The sequence below is a fragment of the Lissotriton helveticus genome, chromosome 1_1 (assembly GCF_964261635.1).
Source record: "Lissotriton helveticus chromosome 1_1, aLisHel1.1, whole genome shotgun sequence".
Lineage (NCBI taxonomy): Eukaryota > Metazoa > Chordata > Amphibia > Caudata > Salamandridae > Lissotriton > Lissotriton helveticus.
In genome coordinates this window covers 861,737,455-861,759,351 of record NC_136057.1, presented here as the reverse complement: position 1 = coordinate 861,759,351, position 21,897 = coordinate 861,737,455, and the positions used below count along the sequence as shown (strand labels likewise).

The following is a 21,897-nucleotide window of genomic DNA, read 5'->3' as shown; positions in this document are numbered from 1 at the left end:
TGAAAGTATACCCTATGATGCTTGATAGCGAGTCCCCGAGAAACCATATTAAATAAAAGTGAGTTGAAGATATAGAACAAAAATTCTGTAAAATGTTCTATATCAGGCACTTTGGAAAAATAATCGTTCTTTTAGGTTGATCCAGGCATTTTTTATTAAGATGTTTAAATCTATGAACAGAAAAGAACGTAAAATCACATCATGTAATGCTAATTCTTTGCGAAAAGGTAGTGAACACTGGACAAATTGATAAATTCTCAGACAAAAAACATAGATTACAAAAGGTTCAGTAAATCCACTGACCAAAATCCGTTTTCCCAGTACACAGAGATTAAATTTCACAAAGCAATAAAATGCAGAATTGGAAATTTGGATTTATTTTTCATTACTTTTAACAAGGGTTTGTCTGTCCATCATTGCTGTTTCATAAATCTTACTTCTTTATTGTCATTGAAAACTTTCATGTAAACTAAGAATTATCCGCATCCCATTATTTGTACTAAAATGTATATATATATATATATATATATATATATATATATATATATATATATGTATACACACACACACACATATACACACACACACCACATTATTTTGGTGAAAAGTTCACATTTTTATAATCCACGTAAAGAATTCGAGCATAATTTCAATTCGAAATGTTACATAAAAAATACTTAACTTATTTCAGAATTCCAATCAATGGCATTGATAACCAGACAAAATGTATTAAGTTGCATACGGTCTTATTGCAAGTTAATTGGAGCAGTAGACCCCGGGTGGGATACTATTCTTCTCAATTAGAACAGGCCCAGTTTTCTTGCGCTTGAATTTCCCAGTTGCAGGAACACTGTATCTGGTTTTACCCAGTGGAAAATCCAGCTGGTAAAATAGCGTAAGGCTTTGGCTACAATTGCAGCCTGGCCAGTTCACCCCACTTCTATGGCAAACTACCCTTCTGTCAGGCGACAGCCTTGCCTTCCTATGGAGACCTTCCCTACTTCACTTACCTCCACCCCTGCCACACACCCACCATGCCACTTATATTTACCACCTCCTCGGAGTGTTAAACTCCTGAAAGAACATTGGTCTGCATAGGTGTATCTCCTTTTTGTGTGGATCAACTCTGAAAGAACCGACTTCGGAGCAGAGATACCGACTGAAACACAAGTTTCAGCCACCCAGGGTCTCCACACCTAAATACACCTTACTTGCAATTGGGGCCATCTTCGGATATGCACACCTGATCACATATTTTATATATGTGACAGATTTACTGCCAAAGCAGGTCCATTTCCCTTATAAAGTATTACCTGAATCAATGCTGCTCGTTTTATCGCCATCAAAATGATGAAAGGATGAGTGGGATTCCACCCTGTGACCGACCCCACTGCGACCAATGCACTGGTATACTAAACCGTCACACTGGTACCACAACATGTTCATTTTGTGGCACAATCAAACCGTTCTGAACTCATCACTTAAAAACTGCTTTCAAGGATGCTTGAAAACTAACCTCATGGACTCTATTTTGCACACCTATTATGGCCACTGTGAGCATAAAATTGAAAGATCGCTTGTGCCAAAGAGAATGCTGATTTTGGAGGATGAACGTAAACAGATTTCATAGAAAAGAGATTTACGGATAATGTAAGGATTACAACTGCTACACAGTTTATTTGGAAATATGTCCATACGTTTGCTAGTGAATTCATTGGGCCCTACATCTTTTATTTAACCGTATGGAAACATTTTAATTGACATCAGTCATACTGGAATTTTCCAATTATACACTTCTCAACATGAATCCTAAAGGGTAACAAGCAGTAGAAATTACACAGTACTACCGACAGTATTGTCTGTGAAAATGAAAAAATACACAGCCCCCTATAGGGGTTAAGAGGTATTTGCATGGAAACCACAATGTACGGTATTTACAGGGTGTGAAATTCCATCGATTAGGGGTTTCCAGGGAATGAAGGTTAACCACAGGAACTGGAGTTGGAGCACTGATTTTCACAGACGTTTCCCCTAATCCGAACACTTTTGCACGATTAAAATTCCTTCGATATTTACTGGGAAAACGTGTGCAGGGGAAAACACAGTGGTGCAGCTATCCTTCCAAAAGGGGATGAATTTTACAAAAGCAGAAAATGCTTAGAAATGAATGTGTCATTTGAAAGTCCAGATCTGACGAAGTGTCTAATGTAAATCCCAAGAGGGAAGACTGCTCTTCCCAATAACTAAAGGGAGGGAACTATTCAGTTTTGCTTGCTTAGTTGTGTATTAAAAGTGACGGGAATAACCTGCAACAATTAAAGTGTAATCAGATGCCAACACTCTGTATAGTCTTAATCAATTAATGCTTTGCTCACATTACAAATTACAAGCCCAACTTCGGTGCTACTGGCCTGTAATGCACTTCGGCCATCAGGTTTCAAGGTTGTACAGAGTGGCGATAAAATGTATTTGTGGCACTCAGAGTTCAAAAGATAATTTCCCTTTCTTCTCTTTCGTCCATACGGGTTTTGAACATTCAGTTCGAATGGGTCATTCAGCTTCTGACCACGGTCCGTTGAAGAGGGGTCAGCGCGAGGCTGTCGGCTTCAAAGTTCTTGCACCGCGTACAGCGACCTCCTCATAGATTTCCATAGTATCGGTCGCGGTTCTGGAACTCTCTGTACGCATATTTGGCATCATGTTTGTTGTGCGGGATCCTCCCGAAGGGCTCGTGATCACTGAAGCAGGAGTCAAAGACCTCATTCACGGCTCTTTCTGCAGTTTCCCTGCTCACCTTTCGAACGGCCAAAATGGATCGGAGGGCTCGGTCTCGCACGCACACCTGAGCAGCAGAGAAAGAGAAGCACACACAATTCAGTGAATTATAGCTCGCGGGATTGGGAGGCAAATTCCCAGCTCTCAACACTGCGTACATTCGGGTCAAACAGGTACAATGATTGTACTACTGGCTCCGAGAGCACAGCTGCAGGAAGAGTGCAAGTGGTGCCAATATGCCTCATCAAGGTTTCATCCGCAACAGTCTGCGAGAGTGACCATCCTTGTAAAACCAGCTGAGAGAGCTTATACCTTGAAAGGCCCAGGCGGGATTTATCTAAAGTCTAGGCTTGGAAGGTAAAAAATTTTTGTGCCGGGTCACGTTGTTAAACTCTAGTTTGCTGTCCAAAGCAGAAGGGTGGGTTTCTGAAAGTCTAAACTGCACATACCTTGTACAGCAATGCCATACCAAGTCTTGAAGGAAGTAAACAGAGATTGGGAGGGAGGGGCGAGCTTTTTCATAGATTCTGGAGATGGGAGAAAAGATGCCCTAGACTCCCCCTTTCCCCCCCAAACTGCACCGACCTCTGTCAGATTCAGTCACTGTGTGCCAAAGGACATTCCAGCAACATCAGTCTTCGTTGTTAATTAAAAGAAGAAATACAAATGTGTCTGGATTGTAATATCTTCTCAAATCATGCAAGTTGCTTAACGTTTCAAGAGTTTCAATTGCATCTTCGAGCAGGTGCAACATTTAGGGGAAGAGCAGTAGCAGGTAAAACTATCACAATTATTGTGAGATCGATCAGAAATTCGGTTTTGTGCACTATCGTTACTGGATGGTATGCAGGTTTAACTAATCCCATAACTTGGAAAAACTATGCAAAAGGCAAGCACACTTCTGCGTAGCGGGCAAACGTTTATAAACATATTTGATGTCTTCAATTTGAGAAAGTGCAAAAATCTGGTAATTGACTACATGTTCAATATAAGTTGTTTTAACAAGCGCTTTTACATATTACTTATGCAAACTGCCTGACGATATAAAACAAAAGATCTATATTTAAAACCGTTTTAAGGAATTAATTAGTGTAAGGGTAAACATATACCAACCTGATGGTGCCCTTTTAAGCCAAATTTAAACCTGGACACCTCACTCATAAGTGAGCAGTCTCCACTGAGATTTGCAGCACGAATCTGTGGAAAGTAAGAGTGGCACATTAGCCTGCTAGAAAAGAAACACCCACTGCTTTATAACAAATATTTTAACAGTCCCGATTTTTTTAATTTATTGATGTCCAGCTGTATGTTTTGGTTAAAAAAAGCGAAAATAGTGAAAAGATTTATTGGTAGAGGTGAAAGATAGAGTCGGTGGCGTAAAACATCTAGGATGGAAGACGAAAGACCTGCTGTATGCTACTAAAACCAACTGTTCTTCACCATTATTTCCAACAACCTTGCCTTCTAATGAACAAGAAAGAATGCTGGTAAAGTAAGGAGAATACAATCAGGACGTCTTACATTTTTGTGGTGCATAATTTCTCCCTATGATGCGTAATCAAGAGAGAGAGGTAGGACCAGATAGCTAGTCCATGTCCCCGGTTAATATATGGTTTTAATCAAAAAGAGACTAGCTCAAATTATTTTAAGGGGGGGGGGGGGGGGAAAGACTCTGGTATGTTTTGTCACGGAGTGTGAACACCTGGCAAGTGTGTTCATAAAGCCCTCACCCACCAACCTAGTTGGTGGCATGCTTCATCATCGGGCCCACCCAGTGGCACCTAGCGTGCCCCGGGTGTGCTTCAACGCCTGACTACAGCGGAGCTGGTATATTACTGAGTGTGCGGTTGATAAAAGCTCAAAATCAGGATACTTTGTAGAAGGAGCTTTATTAGTACAACCATCAACAGCAGTCTACAGCAACTGACACTTAGTAGAAAACATAACATTCTCATAGTGATGTCAAGAAGACAAGGCTGGTGGTGTTCCATTAAAGGGACAGTAACATTAACCACAACACATCCCCCAACCAATCAATAAATTTAAAAGGAATTAAAGTAAACAATACTTAAGACATTATATAATCATCGAATCTGCGAGGAAGGTGTGAAGCCCTCCTGGATACAGTTCTTTGAAAACTAGGAGAAGGAGAAACACTAGGAGTGCAAGAAGAATTGAAACTGCCGGTGGAATGGAACTTGGCAGCATCGCACTTGGCCAATTTGGACATATTCCAAGTACATCCATTGTCTAAGGTGACAACATTCTTCCTGATGGAAATAATGGTGAAAGGCCCAGTGAAGTTTGAAGTACCTTTAAGACCACACTTAGGTTTTTTCACCAGCACAGAATCACCAACATTCCACTTCCTAAGTTTGACATGCATCTTAACGTCATAGCGTTGCTTATACTTTTGCTGATAATTTCTCAACGCCTCCCTCCTTCTCACTTCACTTTCAACAGTGTCATCACGACCCTTCTCAGGAAGCCAAGTAGGATTGAGTTTTGAACATGCCAACCTACCCCTCAAAGCTTCGAAAGGTGATCTTTGCATTACAGCATTTGGAGTCGTGCGGTGTGCCCACCAAGTTTCCCTCAAGACACTGCTAAAAGAAACTTTGGATTCCAAAGCTCTTTGTGCACAACTCTTCACAACTCTATTCATTCTCTCCGTGAGACCATTAGCTTGTGGAGAGTATAGGGCTGTTTTCTGATGAATGACACCAAGATTTTTCAAGAAATCATCCATCTCCCTGGAGGTGAATTGCACCCCATTGTCAGTGAGCAGGAATTTAGGAATGCCCTCTGACATAAAAACTTCTTTCAAAAATTCAATCACTGTTCTAGAATTTACAACACTCATACATTTGGAAACAACCCATTTGGATGTAAAATCAACAAGTAAAACAACAAATCTCTCATGTGCAGGCATGAGCTCAAACGGACCTGCAATGTCCAGACCCACTTTAGTCCACACGGCAACAGGAACTTCAATCGGTGACAGGGGAGATTGAGTAGTGGTTCGTGATTTGTCATTGACAGCACACAAATGACAATCCTTGACAACTGACTCCACCATACTATCCATACTGGGCCACCAGTACTTCTCTCTGATGCGAGCCTTCGTAAGGTTCCTGCCTAAATGCCCTTCATGAGCTAAATTGATGACTCTCTCTCTCAAATCACTTGGAGGTACCACCCTGTCACCTCTCATCAAATTATCCTGAATGAAGGTTAGATCATCTCTTACTGTCCAAAAAGGCTTCAAGACAACCTCAAGAACGTCATAGCTTGGCCATCCATCTCTGATTACATCTTTGAGTAACTGAAAACCAACGTCATTAGCTACACAGCGTGACCATTCCTCTTTGGAAATGCTAGGTTCCAAGATCCAATTTATACAAACACCTTCTGTGACACCATCCCTTACAATTGGAAGACGAGAAAGACAATCGGCAGGTTTGTTGTTCGTCCCAGGAATATAGTGCACTTTAAAGTTAAATTCCTGCAGCCCTTCACTCCATCTTTTCAATCTAGGTGTCATATGATCACTTTGATGACATGAAAAAATTTGAACTAGAGGACGGTGATCAGATTTTATTAGAAAGGGAATCCCCCACAAATAAAACTTAAAATGCAACACAGACCAAAATACTGCCAACGCTTCTCTTTCTATACAAGAATAATTAAATTCAGCTTCTCTTAAGGCTCTAGAGGCGAAAGCAACAACTACTTCTTCACCATTTACAACCTGAGAGAGTACAGCACCTAAACCCTTAAGGCTGGCGTCAGTTGTGAGAATAGTCTTAAGCTTCGAGTCAAAATGACCCAAAGTAGGCATCTTACCAATCTCTCTTTTTACCAATTCAAAAGCCTTTTCACAGTCAGCAGACCATGAAAAATGTGCACCCTTCTTTAAAAGAGATCTAATGGGCTCAACCAGACTGGCAAAGTCTTTAACGAATTTTGAATAAAATTCCGCCATGCCTAGAAATGACTTAACCTGGTCTTTATCCACAGGAGTCGGTGCTCCTACAATACTCTCAGCTAACTCTAGTTTTGGCTGAATTCCATTTCCAGATATAACATGTCCCAAATATGTGACCGAATTTAAACCGATGCGACATTTCTCTTTCTTTACAGTGAGACCACTTTCATCTAACTTGTTCAAAACAGATCTCAAAACTCTGTCATGTTCTCCCTCATCCACCCCATATATCAATATATCGTCCTGAAAGAACATGACATTAGATAGACTACCCAAAACCATCTTCATCACTCTTTGAAAACACGCAGCAGCCGAAGCTAAACCAAACGGCATTCGCAAAAACTGGTAGGCACCCAATGGCGTGACAAAAGATGTTAAGTGCCTGCAATCTTTATGCAGAACAACTTGATGATAAGCTGAAGATAGATCGAGTACACTAAATACTTTCGCACCCTTCAATATGCTAATGCTCTCAGCTATGTTAGGTAATGGTTGTCGATCTACCCAAATCCACTCATTCAGTCCGCGCAAATCCACACACATCCTAATTGACTTCCCACCATCCTTGGGTGCCAGAACCACTGGACTCAACCATTCAGAGGACTCGATTTCTTCGATGATCTTTAAATTCAACAATCTTTCAATTTCACTCTTAAGTGGCTCAAGCATCATGTTGGGTACTTTTCTCACTTTGTGCACACATGGTTTGGCAGATTTTTTGAGGATTATTCTGTGTTCAAAACCCTTCAAACACCCCAAGGTGTCAGCAAAAACTTTGGGATAATCAGTAAAATACTTCTCAGTTCCAGACACTAAATCTATCTGAGAAGAAGAAGAAACAGGAAGGAATGCTGCAAGCAAGGTAGTACAATTTCCAGCGCAATTTCTAAAGTCGTGTAGATCAAGAAGGTCTACAATAGTCAGCCAAAATGTGTCCAAAAAGGTGCAGGTGAGGAAAAATTGATGACCATGAAATGACAAATAAATATCAATCCAATTTGACCAAAGCAAATCCAATATGTGAAGAGATCCAATGTCCAAAGTACGATCCAATGTTCCAAAAAAAACGAAAATTTGAAAAAATTCAATGTTCAAAGTCCAAAACGAAATCCAAAGGTAGGGGAGTTGATGGTTGTAGGCGCTTGTCCCCAATCAAGCCTTGACCCTCGTCGCCAGTGATAAATGCTCAAAATCAGGATACTTTGTAGAAGGAGCTTTATTAGTACAACCATCAACAGCAGTCTACAGCAACTGACACTTAGTAGAAAACATAACATTCTCATAGTGATGTCAAGAAGACAAGGCTGGTGGTGTTCCATTAAAGGGACAGTAACATTAACCACAACACAGGTGAAGATAGTTAAGGAAGTGATGTTAAAACGGCTGAACGGTGGTCCCAGTACCCGAGGGTAAAATTAGACTTTAATACCTGGGCCTCCGTCAGCGGTTAAAAATAAGGCAGGGGGATGTAAGGGGCGAGTTACGACCTCTCACATCCAGTGGGTCAACATGTTTCAGCCAGTGCCTTATGACTAGACTGGCTTTCTTCAGGACCTAAATAAAAAAGGTGAGTGCAAGTAAACTAGGGGGGGTGTAGGAAAGACTATGTGTCTACACGCCCTAAAGTGTATCTATGTGTGAGAGGGGGATTCCCTTCTCAAGACCACCTGTACATGTAACATGGATGGACAAAGGACAAGACATACATGGAAGAAATAGAGTCATTAGGATGTACAGTTTGGCGCACATCTGATGCCGTCACTATAGCGAGTGTTGGTGGGCTATAGGCGGCTATGGTGCGATGGTATTGGTGGTACCATCACAGTGGGAAACGCACTGATAACTAGAGAGTGAGGTGATTAAGAGACGGAGAAAAACAAGGTGCATTAGTGAACTACGGCGCAAGAATGGGCTCTTACGCTAGTTTTTGCTCAGTCTGACCTCAAGGTTGGGAGGTGGCAAAGGCTTGACCCTAGGGGGACAAACATTCACCAAGCTAATTAGGGAGACCTGTTAGGGAAGAAAATAGCGCTTACCAGGAGTCGTGGTGGTTGTGTCTCGTACTTACAGCATTTCTGGGTAGAGCCTGCTCTGGACCTGTAGTGCCTCCTTCGCATACCGGTGGGGAATGAGCGTTTTCCCAGGTCTTAAGTAGTCTGGTTGATTGGGTAATTGGGTGCACCTGTGGTATGGGAAGCAATGGTGGAAAGACTAGGAGACCTGAGTCATGGTGCCTAGAGTGAGCGTGGGCGCCTTAGAAGCGCGCGCGTTCTAGCGTTATGTTGCGCTACGAGGCATCGTTGTGGGCGTTGTCCCTCTGGGTAACCTCCTAGACGCTAGTGTATGAAGTCAGCGCATGCGCATTGGGCCCGGGAGGGAGGCTACACCGGGGAACCGCCTGGAAGGTAGTGCAAGTGGTTCGCGGGCCCAATGCGCATGCGCTGACTTCATACACTTGCGTCTAGGAGGTTACCCAGAGGGACAACGCCCACAACGATGCCTCGTAGCGCGACATAACACTAGAACGCGCGCGCTTCTAAGGCGCCCACGCTCACTCTAGGCACCATGACTCAGGTCTCCTAGTCTTTCCACCATTGCTTCCCATACCACAGGTGCACCCAATTACCCAATCAACCAGACTACTTAAGACCTGGGAAAACGCTCATTCCCCACCGGTATGCGAAGGAGGCACTACAGGTCCAGAGCAGGCTCTACCCAGAAATGCTGTAAGTACGAGACACAACCACCACGACTCCTGGTAAGCGCTATTTTCTTCCCTAACAGGTCTCCCTAATTAGCTTGGTGAATGTTTGTCCCCCTAGGGTCAAGCCTTTGCCACCTCCCAACCTTGAGGTCAGACTGAGCAAAAACTAGCGTAAGAGCCCATTCTTGCGCCGTAGTTCACTAATGCACCTTGTTTTTCTCCGTCTCTTAATCACCTCACTCTCGAGTTATCAGTGCGATTCCCACTGTGATGGTACCACCAATACCATCGCACCATAGCCGCCTATAGCCCACCAACACTCGCTATAGTGACGGCATCAGATGTGCGCCAAACTGTACATCCTAATGACTCTATTTCTTCCATGTATGTCTTGTCCTTTGTCCATCCATGTTACATGTACAGGTGGTCTTGAGAAGGGAATCCCCCTCTCACACATAGATACACTTTAGGGCGTGTAGACACATAGTCTTTCCTACACCCCCCCTAGTTTACTTGCACTCACCTTTTTTATTTAGGTCCTGAAGAAAGCCAGTCTAGTCATAAGGCACTGGCTGAAACATATTGACCCACTGGATGTGAGAGGTCGTAACTCGCCCCTTACATCCCCCTGCCTTATTTTTAACCGCTGACGGAGGCCCAGGTATTAAAGTCTAATTTTACCCTCGGGTACTGGGACCACCGTTCAGCCGTTTTAACATCACTTCCTTAACTATCTTCACCGCACACTCAGTAATATACCAGCTCCGCTGTAGTCAGGCGTTGAAGCACACCCGGGGCACGCTAGGTGCCACTGGGTGGGCCCGATGATGAAGCATGCCACCAACTAGGTTGGTGGGTGAGGGCTTTATGAACACACTTGCCAGGTGTTCACACTCCGTGACAAAACATACCAGAGTCTTTCCCCCCCCCCCCCCCTTAAAATAATTTGAGCTAGTCTCTTTTTGATTAAAACCATAATTTCTCCCTATGCCATTGTTGGGATCCTTAAGGTTTACTGCATACAAGAACATGTCCTCAAAAAACAAAGTATGGGGCAAAGGCGACATAATGAGCCATGGTTAATTTCAAGATATCAGACAGGAAAGGAAACCTTAACCAAACCGTACATCTGAGGTCAAACTTACGTCTAGACTAACAGTCAAAGAGGCACACTGATGAGCTACAGTTCATGTTCAGAAAGAAATGTGCCTGGAAAGACAAAGATACGATCTCAAATTTTAGCAATAAGGTCTCCTGGAAGAACGCCACTGGGATGCAGACAGTCAAAGGTGCAAGACACAATCCAGCCAGTTAAAAAAAGAACTGGAGGTTTGTCTGCTAAAGGCCTTTCTGCAATATCTGCAACCTACTCCACGAGTTAAGATCACACTACAGTAAATTAGATCACTCAACCGGCTGCTAGATGCCTAATGATCTCAAAATGCCTTTGACAGGCAGCAAAAGAGGGTACAGAGGACCAACATCTCTGAGACTCCTGCATTTGTTTCTGAATCGTAAGGAGCCTATCAACATGTGAAAGCTGCGATGGCTACTGTAAAACCCAGTGCCAAAAAATCCAGTGAACTATTGTGCTTTGCCAAGTTTGCATAAAGCCACATGTGATAGCCTAAGCTCCGTTTTCTTCTGAAACAGGAGAATAACGACGGACAGAGTAGGTGTATCTGAGCAAGGAGTTGGTTCCAGAGCAAGGCACCAAAGTCATTATTGTCCTTTGTCAAAACCACAGTTTAAAAGGTGAGGAGGTCTTTACATCAATCCGAGCTAGTAAGCTGCTACAAGCAGTTTTTATAGTTAGGTAGAGACGGTGGCTTACAGTGTTTTATAATTCCTATCCAAGAAAGGCCAATAGAGGATCCTTTTGCAATCAAACCATGAGAAAGAAGTATTGTTTCTCAGTGTGGGTTGGATTATATACCGTAAAATATGTGAAGGTGAGATCTACACCTCTGCCGGAAACATCCATAGGGGCATTCGCTTCAAATCGAAAGCTTATGCTTGGAGAGGGAATCCCCCTCCAACACGTATGGCACCTTAGCGCATGCAACACATTTTAGATCACACACTCACTTTAAGTATAGATCTCACCTTCACATATTTTACGGTCCTGAGGAAAGCCAGAATTACAGAAAGGCCTGGCTGAAACATGTAGACCACCCACCGGATGCAGGAGTTCATAATGAATACTGCAACTACATCCTTAGCCTTGCTTTTATTACTATCAGAGGCCCAGATATTAAAGATACCCCCTGGGTACTGGGACCACTGAATAGTTTTTAACCTATCACCTTCACTTCACTTTTCAATGCACACTCAGTAACATACCTTCTCCGCTGTAATACAGGCGTTAAGCACATCCGGGACACACTCGGTGTCAGTCGGTGTCAGTGTGTGGGCCCGATGATTAAGCATGCCACCAACTAGGTTGGTGGGTGAGGGCTTCATAAGGAAAGAAAACGGTTCCTCCCCTTCCTCATACAGTCCTGAACCACATAATCAGCCTAGTTCTTTTTGATTACACATTGTATTATAGATCATTACCTTAAGGTGCAAAGGTCAATTTCCCCTTTTCAGACCCTATGGTTGGTTTAGTGGCAGAACCCAGACTATCTGAGAGATAAACAAAAGTGGTGTATAAAGGTGTATTGGGCAAGATTCCTGTAGCACGATGTGGATAGGTTTTTGAGCTCAATTGGCAACATTCCGAATCATCTTCTGTATTCAAACCTTAAGGAGCCCAGAACTATAATCACATATAAAGAAACATTTCTGTAGCTGATATGAACAGGCACAGATGGCAGATGAGAACATCAGGTTTTAGGACTTTATTAATACAACAGGAAAGTGGTAACACTTATTTTGAATCCAGTCTAATGAGCCACATATCAATATATATGTGGTAGAAATCCAAGGCTCTTTAACATCAGTAGTCTTCCTGCAAATTCAGATGTGGACAATATCCATAAAAGTATCCACAATTGTAATGATAATCCAAACCTTCTCGGGGTAGTGCAGAGAAGAAAAGGGTTGGTTAATGGAAAACTCCAAGTGCCGAAGAATACGCAAATAGGGTCCCCTCTTCCTAAATACATTAGGCTATTGCCCGAGAGAACCCACCATTATATTTGCTTGCTAAACTTAAAAATGCGGTGTTCTTGTTTCCCCCTACAACATTGTATTCAGTAATATCACAATATAGAAGAAGCTACGTACCACAATTTCAGAAAGGTAAGAGACAGTCTTGCAGCACAAAGTAAACGTTCTGCCAAAGAATGTGCAGACATAAACATAATATACGAATTTAGGACATTCAAAATGGGACATCTTGTGAAAAGTGAAAAACGTCCTTTTACGCCACATTTAGGAGGTTGGGGCAAAGGTACAATCTATTTTTCCTAAGAATAACTAGGACCATTATTCGTTTTCAAGCTGACAATTTACATACTAGATTTAATCTTTAATCCATAAAATGTCACGTTTCACTCCACACAGAAATGTATAAATCTATCCCATTACACAGCAAACCTACCTCTGAGCAGGCAAGGTGTTTCACATTGTCGAACCAATCCACATGTGCTCGACAATGGTCAAAAGCATGTATCAGCTCATGCGTTACCACTCTGTTCATGTGAGACTGCCCGTGAATGTTGTTTTGGCATAATACGATCTATTAAAAATTAAAGAAATACACATCTGATTATTTTGTTTGCCTACTTAAAAACCCCAAACAGCGCACATTAAATGTACTCTTATTGTGTTGCTTGTTATCTTGAACATAGTTGATGCACCGAGGGTAAAACAGATGACACATAGCCATAACACTGTGCAAGGGTACAAAATCCAAAATGTGAAGGTGGGAGTTGCAAAGTATAGATAGTACGCTCAGTGTACTTTGTACACTCGGTATCAAGCATGAGAGGCATGAGGGTCATTGAATTAGAAAGCATGGGTCTGGATGGACATTTTAAAAATAAGTCTGGACAAGGCAAGTCATTCTAAAGGGCATGAATGTATCTGAACATAATAACATTCTTGGTGACTTGGTCCCTTGCAGGAGAGGCTTGCCCTGATGAAAATTCAGACCTTTTCTAACAGGCCAGTCTTTGGGAAAACTAGTGGAGTTAAAAGTATTAATCCCTTATGAGGAACACTCAGCCATGTTAATTATCTGCTCCAGCCCCACGAAATCTTTAGAGCTATGGGCCAGTGAAGGGCCCTTTGGTCTGTTCACTGGACAAGGGCAGCATGATGATGGGAAAAGATGGTCAAAGGGGACAGTGGGGGAGACAGCTTGATGGGACTAACAAGAAAAATATCTGCAATATAATAACTTGTGGGGCAGAATAATAACAATATGAACAACAATACTAAAACAAAATGCCAAGGGTTTGGATATGATGTGAGATTATAGGCTTTGAGAAAAATCTGTTTTACATGGCAGTACGTTCCTAGAAGTGCAGGGTGTGGAATCCAGCAGAAAACTGCTAACCAACAGTAATCGGGAAGGGTCTTACTGAGAAGTGGAGCTTTACAAATCATAGTAAATTTAAAAAAATGCGGGTAATAACAGTATTTTATGTGAAGTCTTACATTTCAATATCTTTCTCCCTGCTTTTATAGTGTTTCTCTAATTAATTTCTAGTACTTGAAGAAGTTAATATCCTTTAAGTCTAGGTTCTTCTGTGTGCTAATGTGATCCAGGGGCGGCTCCTCCCCTATGGTGGAGGAGCGTATCCCCACTGAAAAATAAAATTATAATAACACTATTTATAATTTTTTTCTTCTTACCTTCTTGATAGCCGAGGTTAGGGCAGTGGCAGGGCCATGCCGACAAGTGTCACATCAGCAGTAGTGTGGCTCGGTAGGCACTTATAAGTGTGCATGTCAGTTTGGTTGGCCATCTTAGGCCGGCCAAATACAAATGTGCACTTAGATTTCTCCAGCCCAGCTGTGTTATACAGCCAGGTTGGAGAAAGACTGCAGGCTCCCTGTGCCTGAGCGAGCGGTAAACCAGCCCACTCCAGCCAATCCAGACGCTGGTCTCATGCGAAGTATAGCCTTTAATGTCCCAAAGGCTCAGATTAGGAAACCAGCAGACTAGTCGTTGGAGTCACTCTGGGTTCAAGATGAAGTTACAGGTCCAGTTCTTCTTCCCAAGGCAAGAGGGTAGCAGGCCAGCAGTTCCTTAAGAGCATCAGTCCAGCTCAGTGGAAGAACTTGGAGCAGTACAGCAGACCTTCTTCCTGGCAGGGTATCCACAGGTCCAGCAGTGTACTGACGAGTTGATGTCTGAGGTCCCTATTTTATCCCCTGGTCCCCTGGTTGTAGAAGGTGAGAAGCTTCTAGACAGTGGCTTTGAAGTGCATTGAATCCCCTGCCAAGCTGGCTGAAGTAGGAAAACAGGGCTGTTAGGCCCTTTGTGTGATGGCAGAGCACACGCTATTCAATTGTAGGTGTGGCTGTGCTCAGTTACGTTCCCCATCCTGTCAGCTGATGGCCCTTCCAGGCACGTCTAATCATTCTATTGTATGACAGTCATGTGACCCAAAATAGGCTACATGCACAAAAGTGCTTAGGGGCGGAAAATGGCAACTTTCTAAAAGTGGCATTTTCAAAATTTGTCATTTAAAATCCAACTTCACCATTAGTAAGGATTTTAAATTCCAATTCCAGAGTCACCAAAACATGAAATGGTTACGTGGTACCATTTAGAAATGACACTTGTATCATGTAATAAGGAAACTCCAATGAGCGAGGAAGGCTTCACAGTAGTGAAAAATGAATTTGGGAGTTTTTCCCTACCAGGACATGTAAAACTTAAAAAGTACATATCTAACCTTTTAACTACACAACACCCTGCCTATGAGCTACCTGGGGCATACCTTGGGGTGAATTATATGTAAGAAAAAAGAAGTATAAGGCTTGGAAACAGGGGTGTAAATGCCAAGTAAATGGCACTTTAAAACTGCATTCAGGATGCAATGGCAAATGTGGGACATGTTTTACAATGCTACTTAAGTTGGCGGCACAATAGGTGCTGCAGGCCCACTGCTAGCATTTAATTTACAGGCCTTGGGGATACGTATTCCACTCTACAAGGGTCACATGAGTAAATTAAATGTGGCAATTGGGTATAAGCAAATTTAGCCCTGTTTCAGGGGAGTGAGCACAAGCACAAACACTGACCTCGGCGCCACATGAACAGTAGGGAGACATAACACAAGAGCCCACAATAAACCTCACCATCCTATATATGCACAAGGAGGCATCTCACAAAGTGGTTCGCTGATTCACTGAGATCACATGCAGCGCAGACACGGACATCCCTCAGAGAACACTGGGACACTGACCTCTGTCTGTCAAGCAGGGACCGAGGGTAGTTGGCGGATGATACACAGCTTATCATTCAGATTGACAATTCATCTGCTTCCCAAGTGAAGACCCAAAACATCCTCAAATTCAGTCAGTCAGTCAAGAAATCTTTATTCGATTTAGTTAAAAATCATACAAAGAAATAAAAACATTTATATACAGATAAAAATCTATTGTACAGTATCATACTAATCGAATACCTTTGATACGATTCTTGTTTGGCTATGTAGAAAAGTTTTCAATATTTAAAATTAATTTAAAAAAAAACCTCATTAGGAAAGGCCCAATACTGTCTTACGTGATTTGGTTCTGGCCGCCGCCACTAAAAAATTTGCCATGCAAAATGTGATACGATGTTACTCAATGATTGAAGGTAAAGCAAGGCTGGTCTCACCTGGGAGAAACCTGCCTCCTTTAAAACAGGTAACAAATGTTTTTTTCTAGGCTCTGAAAACCCCCCACAAAACACGACAAAATGCAGGGTATCTTGAACCGAAAAGTTATCGCAGGTACAGGGGGGCTAACACTGGTTTATCCCATGTTTTAAAGCTACCCAGATAAAATTGAATCAGATTAAATATGAACTTTGTCAGGAGGAACCTATGGAATGGCCTAGTGACAAAACTAAGGTAGGGTTCAAGTGCAATAGAGTTTACTAACAGATAATGTTTTCTCACAGCCGGCTTCTGCAGTTCCCTTTCCTCGCGCCCCGCTCTTGCCCTAATCATGAACTGCTTCTTAACTATGCCAATATCCTGTTTCTTAATACCCGAAGGGGATATGAAGAGTTCCGGGCGACCCAGTTCTGCAAAAGACTTCTTCAGATAGGCCATCCATGGCACCCTTTTCAAGTGGTCCAAAGACATGACATCATTCATAATCATGTGATTAAGGGTGAGATCCTTATTGAGCCACGTCTTGAGCCAAAAAATTAAAGGTGCCATGTTGAGTCTATGGGTAACAAAATCCATGCCCACCTCCGCGTGTATGGAAAAAGTTGGTGTGGACTGTGGGACAGACAAAAGGGAATGTAAAAATCTATTTTCAGCCTTCTGTATTGGTTCAAGGTGTACATAGCCCCACAGGGGTGAGCCATACATTGCCAGTGAAATACATTTGCTGTTGTAAACCTTTAAAAGGGCTTCCATCGGTCTGGCGCCCAACCTGTGTGCAAAGCCCATAAGGGCCGCTGATGACCTGGCCACCGCTAGGCTTTTTACCCTAACCTGGGGGCCCCACGAGCCCCTTTCGTCAAAAAGCACCCCCAGGTAGGGAAAGGCCGGGACTCTGGTAACAACTTCGCCCTTACACTTAAAGGTTTTAAATGTCCCTTTATTTCGGTGACGCCCGACAACCATTGTGTGAGACTTATTCGTGTTAATCTTCAAGTCCAAATGGTCCATGAAGGTACCAAAGGCGTCCAGAAGCCGTTGGAGACAGACGCCAGTGCGAGCTATCAGCACCGCGTCGTCCGCGTACAGGAGAGCGGGGATCTTAGTTACTCCTGCACGCGGGACGGCTCCATCCACTTCTTCCAGGTGAGAACCCAGGCCATTAATATAAATTGTGAAAAGCAGGGGGGCCAGTATACAGCCCTGCCTGACCCCGCACATGGAGTTGAAACGGGGCGTAAACCTTCCCTCATTAGTAACACGGACAGCTGCAAATAGCTCTTGATGAAGTGAAGCCATATACCTAACCAAAGCCTCATCGATCCCAATCCTCAGAAGAATGGCCCACAACTTAGACCTGTTCACCAGGTCGAAGGCCGAGGAGAGGTCCATAAACGCAAGAAATAATGACCCCTCCTTGGCCACCGTATACTTCGAGATCAACAGGTGTAAGTTGGAGCACTGCTCTAATGTTCCTCTCCTCTCCCTAAACCCATACAGGATATCAGCCAGTCCCCCGCAGCTTTCAATGCTATCCCTCAGCTTGACCAAGAGGACTCTGCCTAGGATCTTAACTGCAGAGTCCAAAAGGGATATGGGCCTATAACACCCTGGGTCGTCCCGCTGGCCCTTCTTAAAAATGGGAACGATGGTGGAGGTTACCCAGGTAGATGGTAAGGGGTTGCCATTGGCAGCAGTAAATACATTGGCCAGGACTCCCGCACAAAGTTTTGGCGAGTGTATATAAAAATCGGCTGGTACCCCATCGGGACCAGGGGCTTTGTTCTTGGTGGTCGCCAATATTGCTTTCTCGACCTCGACCCTGTTGAAACGTATGTAGGGAGCCTCAGGGGCCGTCAGGTTGCTCCCTTGACAGTCCGTGTCAGTATCTCCATACACTGATCTAAAGTGAGCCAGCCATTTGTCGTCCGGGATAACACAATCCGTGACGGAATTGGTTGAGTCGGAGAAAAAGGGCTGGTTGATTATGGCCCAGAATTGCCCGCTATCCCGCAGGACGTCCGTACAGAGTAAATTCTCCCAGGCTTCGTTCTTGATTTTATCCTGTCTGGCCTTAACTGCTTGCTTGTATTCCTTTCTCAGTATGGCGATATCCGCCCTCACCCTAGGTTTTGCCTTGAGAGCTGTCATTAGGGATTTGTGAGCTTTCGAACATGTAGCGTCAAACCAGCGACCCTGGGTGGTAACTCCCTTCCTTGAATTGACCGTGAGGTCCTGCGAGATTTGGCCACAAATAGCTTTGAAGGACCCCATAATTTCCACAAATTCATTACCAACTGGATGACGTCTAACTTTCTGAAAATCAATCCGGATAAGACTGAGGTCTTCGCCATTGCCACCACGCTCAATCCGTGGAGTAACCTTTTCTAGCCGCAGGAGCTGGGAGTTAGCCCAGTCCCAGCCTTGGTCGTTAAGAGCCTTGGAATTAAAATAGATGCTGATCTGTCTATGTCCAGCAGGTTTCTGCAGTAGTGGGAGCCTGCACAGGCCTGATGAGACAGTTCCACAAGATGGCCCCCGTTTTGAGTTTCTCCACTCTTAGACTGATCATGTCAGCGATGATAATTTCTCGCCTGGACTATGGTAACGCCCTTTACATCGGCCTTCCGGAGAAATTACTGAGTCGGCTCCAGGTTACTATGAACGACGCGGCCAGGCTGATTTTTAAATTGCCCAGGAAAGCACATGCCACCCCTCTCTTGCAGCACCTGAACTGGCTCCCGGTAAGGCAGAGAGCCAAGTTTAAGGGCCTTTGCATTGCCCATAAGGCCATTCACGGCCAAGCCCCACAGTATGTAAAAGATCGTCTAGCTCTCTACACTCCCATTCGGACTCTTCGGTACTCAGAGGCTTGCCTGCTGAAGTGTTAGCGTTTTAGGCTGGCTACCAAAGGGGGCAGAGCGTTTTCAACTGCCATCGCCCCTTTATGGAACAAACTACTAGAGATCGTGCGTAAAGAACTCGCTCTTCTTCCATTCAGGAAGAAGTTGAAAACGGTTCTTTGCCAAGAGGCGTGGGGGTCGGATTAATCTGTGTCCCTGTGCTGGGAGGCTAGGTTACATTTTTTTCTCTCCTTCTACAGCGCTTAGAGACCTTCAGGTGATAATTGCGCTCTATAAATATAAATACCAATACCAATACCAATACTAAAGGGGCCCAAGCTTATCCCCAGAAACGCCAGATTCTGACTGATAAATACTTTATAATGCATAGGGCTTATGTTACACCATCCGAAATAAACAAATACTTCAAACACACGGACACTCACTGCCCTAAGTGTAGGCGGGTGGATGAAGACCTACTGCATATGCTGTGAAGCTGTGCTGCTATCATCTTCTATTGGGAGGCTGTTCCCTAATGTCTCAGTGAAATATCAACAAACCTTCAGCATATAGAGATCCGCGTGCGTGCCATCCCCTATGGGGATTACCCATTCTTCCCCACCTTGACAAAGGGTTTCGGCCAGTGGCTCTATGGCCAGGGAGAACAGCAGTATCTGAAGATAAACCTTTTTCAGAGGTCAGGAAATCAATCCCATGATAAAAGTATGGCAACCTACTAAAAACAATTCCTGGGAGGGATGTTGCACCCCCTGCAGCCCACCAAACACTCTTCTTGAAATCGGTGGGGACTATGCCCTTTTTCTGGCACACCACAAGGCCAAATGTTCGCTTTTCAGCCCCCTTGTGGCGGATAATGGGGCACTCCAGGGTCAAATCTATGAATATTTCAGTGGCAGCTTTGCCCCTTTATTTTCAAATGGGGTCTTGTAACGCGGTCCTTTGCCCATTTTATTTCCTGGGTGTCATGGTCCTACAGCACACACCCACAAGAGGCAGGGGTCACTGGGATCACAGGGGCATGCCCAAGGCCCCTGCAGTCCCACCGGTATCCGTCGTGGAGAACCTTTCCTTTTGGTGCCACGCAGGAGCCAGCAACATTTTTTTTCTGTTTCCTGCCGGATCGTAGTAGCCTTCCCTCTCAGCTCCCACCCTCAGTGGGATCAAGGACCTACCCCTAAAAACAGGCACGGGTGGGAGCGTGGCCAAGATGGCGTCGCTGTAAACGCACTCTCGAAGCTCTCCGGTCCCACTGGGCTTTTCTCAGCGTTTCCAGCAGAGACCGGGCTCTGCCGGGGGCGCCTCGGCCTCTCCTGGATGCCGTTGATGGAGCAAGGACTCGTAGAAGAGACTTGCTTGGAAGCAATCCGCTCCTTTAACTCACTAACAAGTTATTAAAATTGTTTTGTGTAAAACTAATACGCACCACATGAATACACGGGTTAGAGAAGCTTGCTTATGTGTTTACTAACGAAAATAACATGAACGAAGGACTAATCCTGCTCTAAAAGAGGAAATCTTTACTGCGCAGGAGTCAACTGCATCTACGCAGTATGACGAGCTAATGCTTGGAAGGAAATTCTTGTGCAAGAGCAGGAGGCACTAAAATGGAGTCTTGAAGGCTCGCGTGCATGGCATCTGCTTAGCTGAAACGAAAACTAGCTATTTGACTAATGCTAATGAGGGCAACGTATTAATAAGTAAAGGGGAATAGAGTAGAGATGGATGGTATACAGTGTGACCATTTTATTTGTGAAAGTAACATCTGTCTTTTGACTTGATTACTAGTGCGTATTTGGGCCTCTCATGTATGACTGAAGGAAGCTGAGTCATGTTACTACTGCGCATGACCACTGAAAGTTAACCCGGAATGATGACTTTAGAGGTTGAATGGATGCCAAGGTCGCCAGTGTCCTACCCTGGGACTGGATGGTGCAGAGTTCAGCAATGAGATGTTCCATTCATCGTAGTGTCATTAATGTTTCAAAATGAATAGGATGTAGAGGATGGGAATACAACTAATTAAAAAAATTAAGGGGATGGATTTACGAACAATGGTTTAACTGAAATAAATAACATGTAAGAATGGTGTGATGATCTTTTGCTTTGCCTGACCAATTAGAATTCGTATTTTTACGATATTGAAACTTTAGTGGGTGGAACATGAAGAACAAAAGGTATAATTGAGATAGCTTTAGTTAGGTAGTAAGTAGAGCTCGGGATGCTCTCTGTGTAGCGGGAGATGCTGATGCTGGGAGAGATTCTGTGAGATGCTGATGAAGAACCAAATGCAGAACCTTCTATCCTAATTTAATTGGGTTATATTAGATTTGGGGGTGTCTAGTTGGTAGAGATGTACCTTTGACCAAATAGGGACCTTTGCGTCTAGTCAGGGTAAAGGGGTAAACTCCTAAAACAACCCCTGCTCACTCCCTTGGTAGCATGTCACGAGCAGGCAGGCTTATCTTAGAGGCAGTGTGTAAAGCATTTGTGAACACATACAGTAATCCAGTAACAAAACTACAGACGGACAGAAAGCCAGTTGAAGTATAAAAATAAGTATTTTTATATAGACTTAACACAAGACCACAAAAATCCACAATACTGTACTTTAAAAATGGTAGAAATAGCTTAGTTCTCTTTAGATGGTAAATTCGACAATTTAAGTTCAATGTACCTTTGGATGTGTAACGCTATACTACAAAAGTGTTGCAGGGAAGGTGATGCGTCGGTTCCTTACATGCAAGAACGGTGATTTGTCGGTGCCCTACTGGCGCGCAGGGGACT

At 43.7% G+C, this 21,897-nt stretch overlaps 1 protein-coding gene across 2 annotated transcripts in view; it reads right to left on the bottom strand.

Moving 5' to 3' along the window:
• Positions 1–355: 355 nt before the first annotated feature.
• ATP23 (ATP23 metallopeptidase and ATP synthase assembly factor homolog) overlaps positions 356–21,897 on the bottom strand; it is a 54,482-nt gene continuing 32,940 nt past the window's right edge. Inside the window, exons 4-6 of one of the 2 annotated variants that reach the window (XM_078675500.1) lie at positions 13,015–13,152; positions 3,889–3,972; positions 356–2,842 (exon numbers count right to left, since the gene is read on the bottom strand). In XM_078675500.1, the coding sequence (XP_078531626.1) occupies positions 2,639–2,842; positions 3,889–3,972; positions 13,015–13,152 (426 nt within the window). In that variant the 3' untranslated portion in view covers positions 356–2,638. The remainder of the gene's footprint in view (positions 2,843–3,888; positions 3,973–13,014; positions 13,153–21,897) is intronic. The other variant, XM_078675510.1, reaches the window with a different exon arrangement.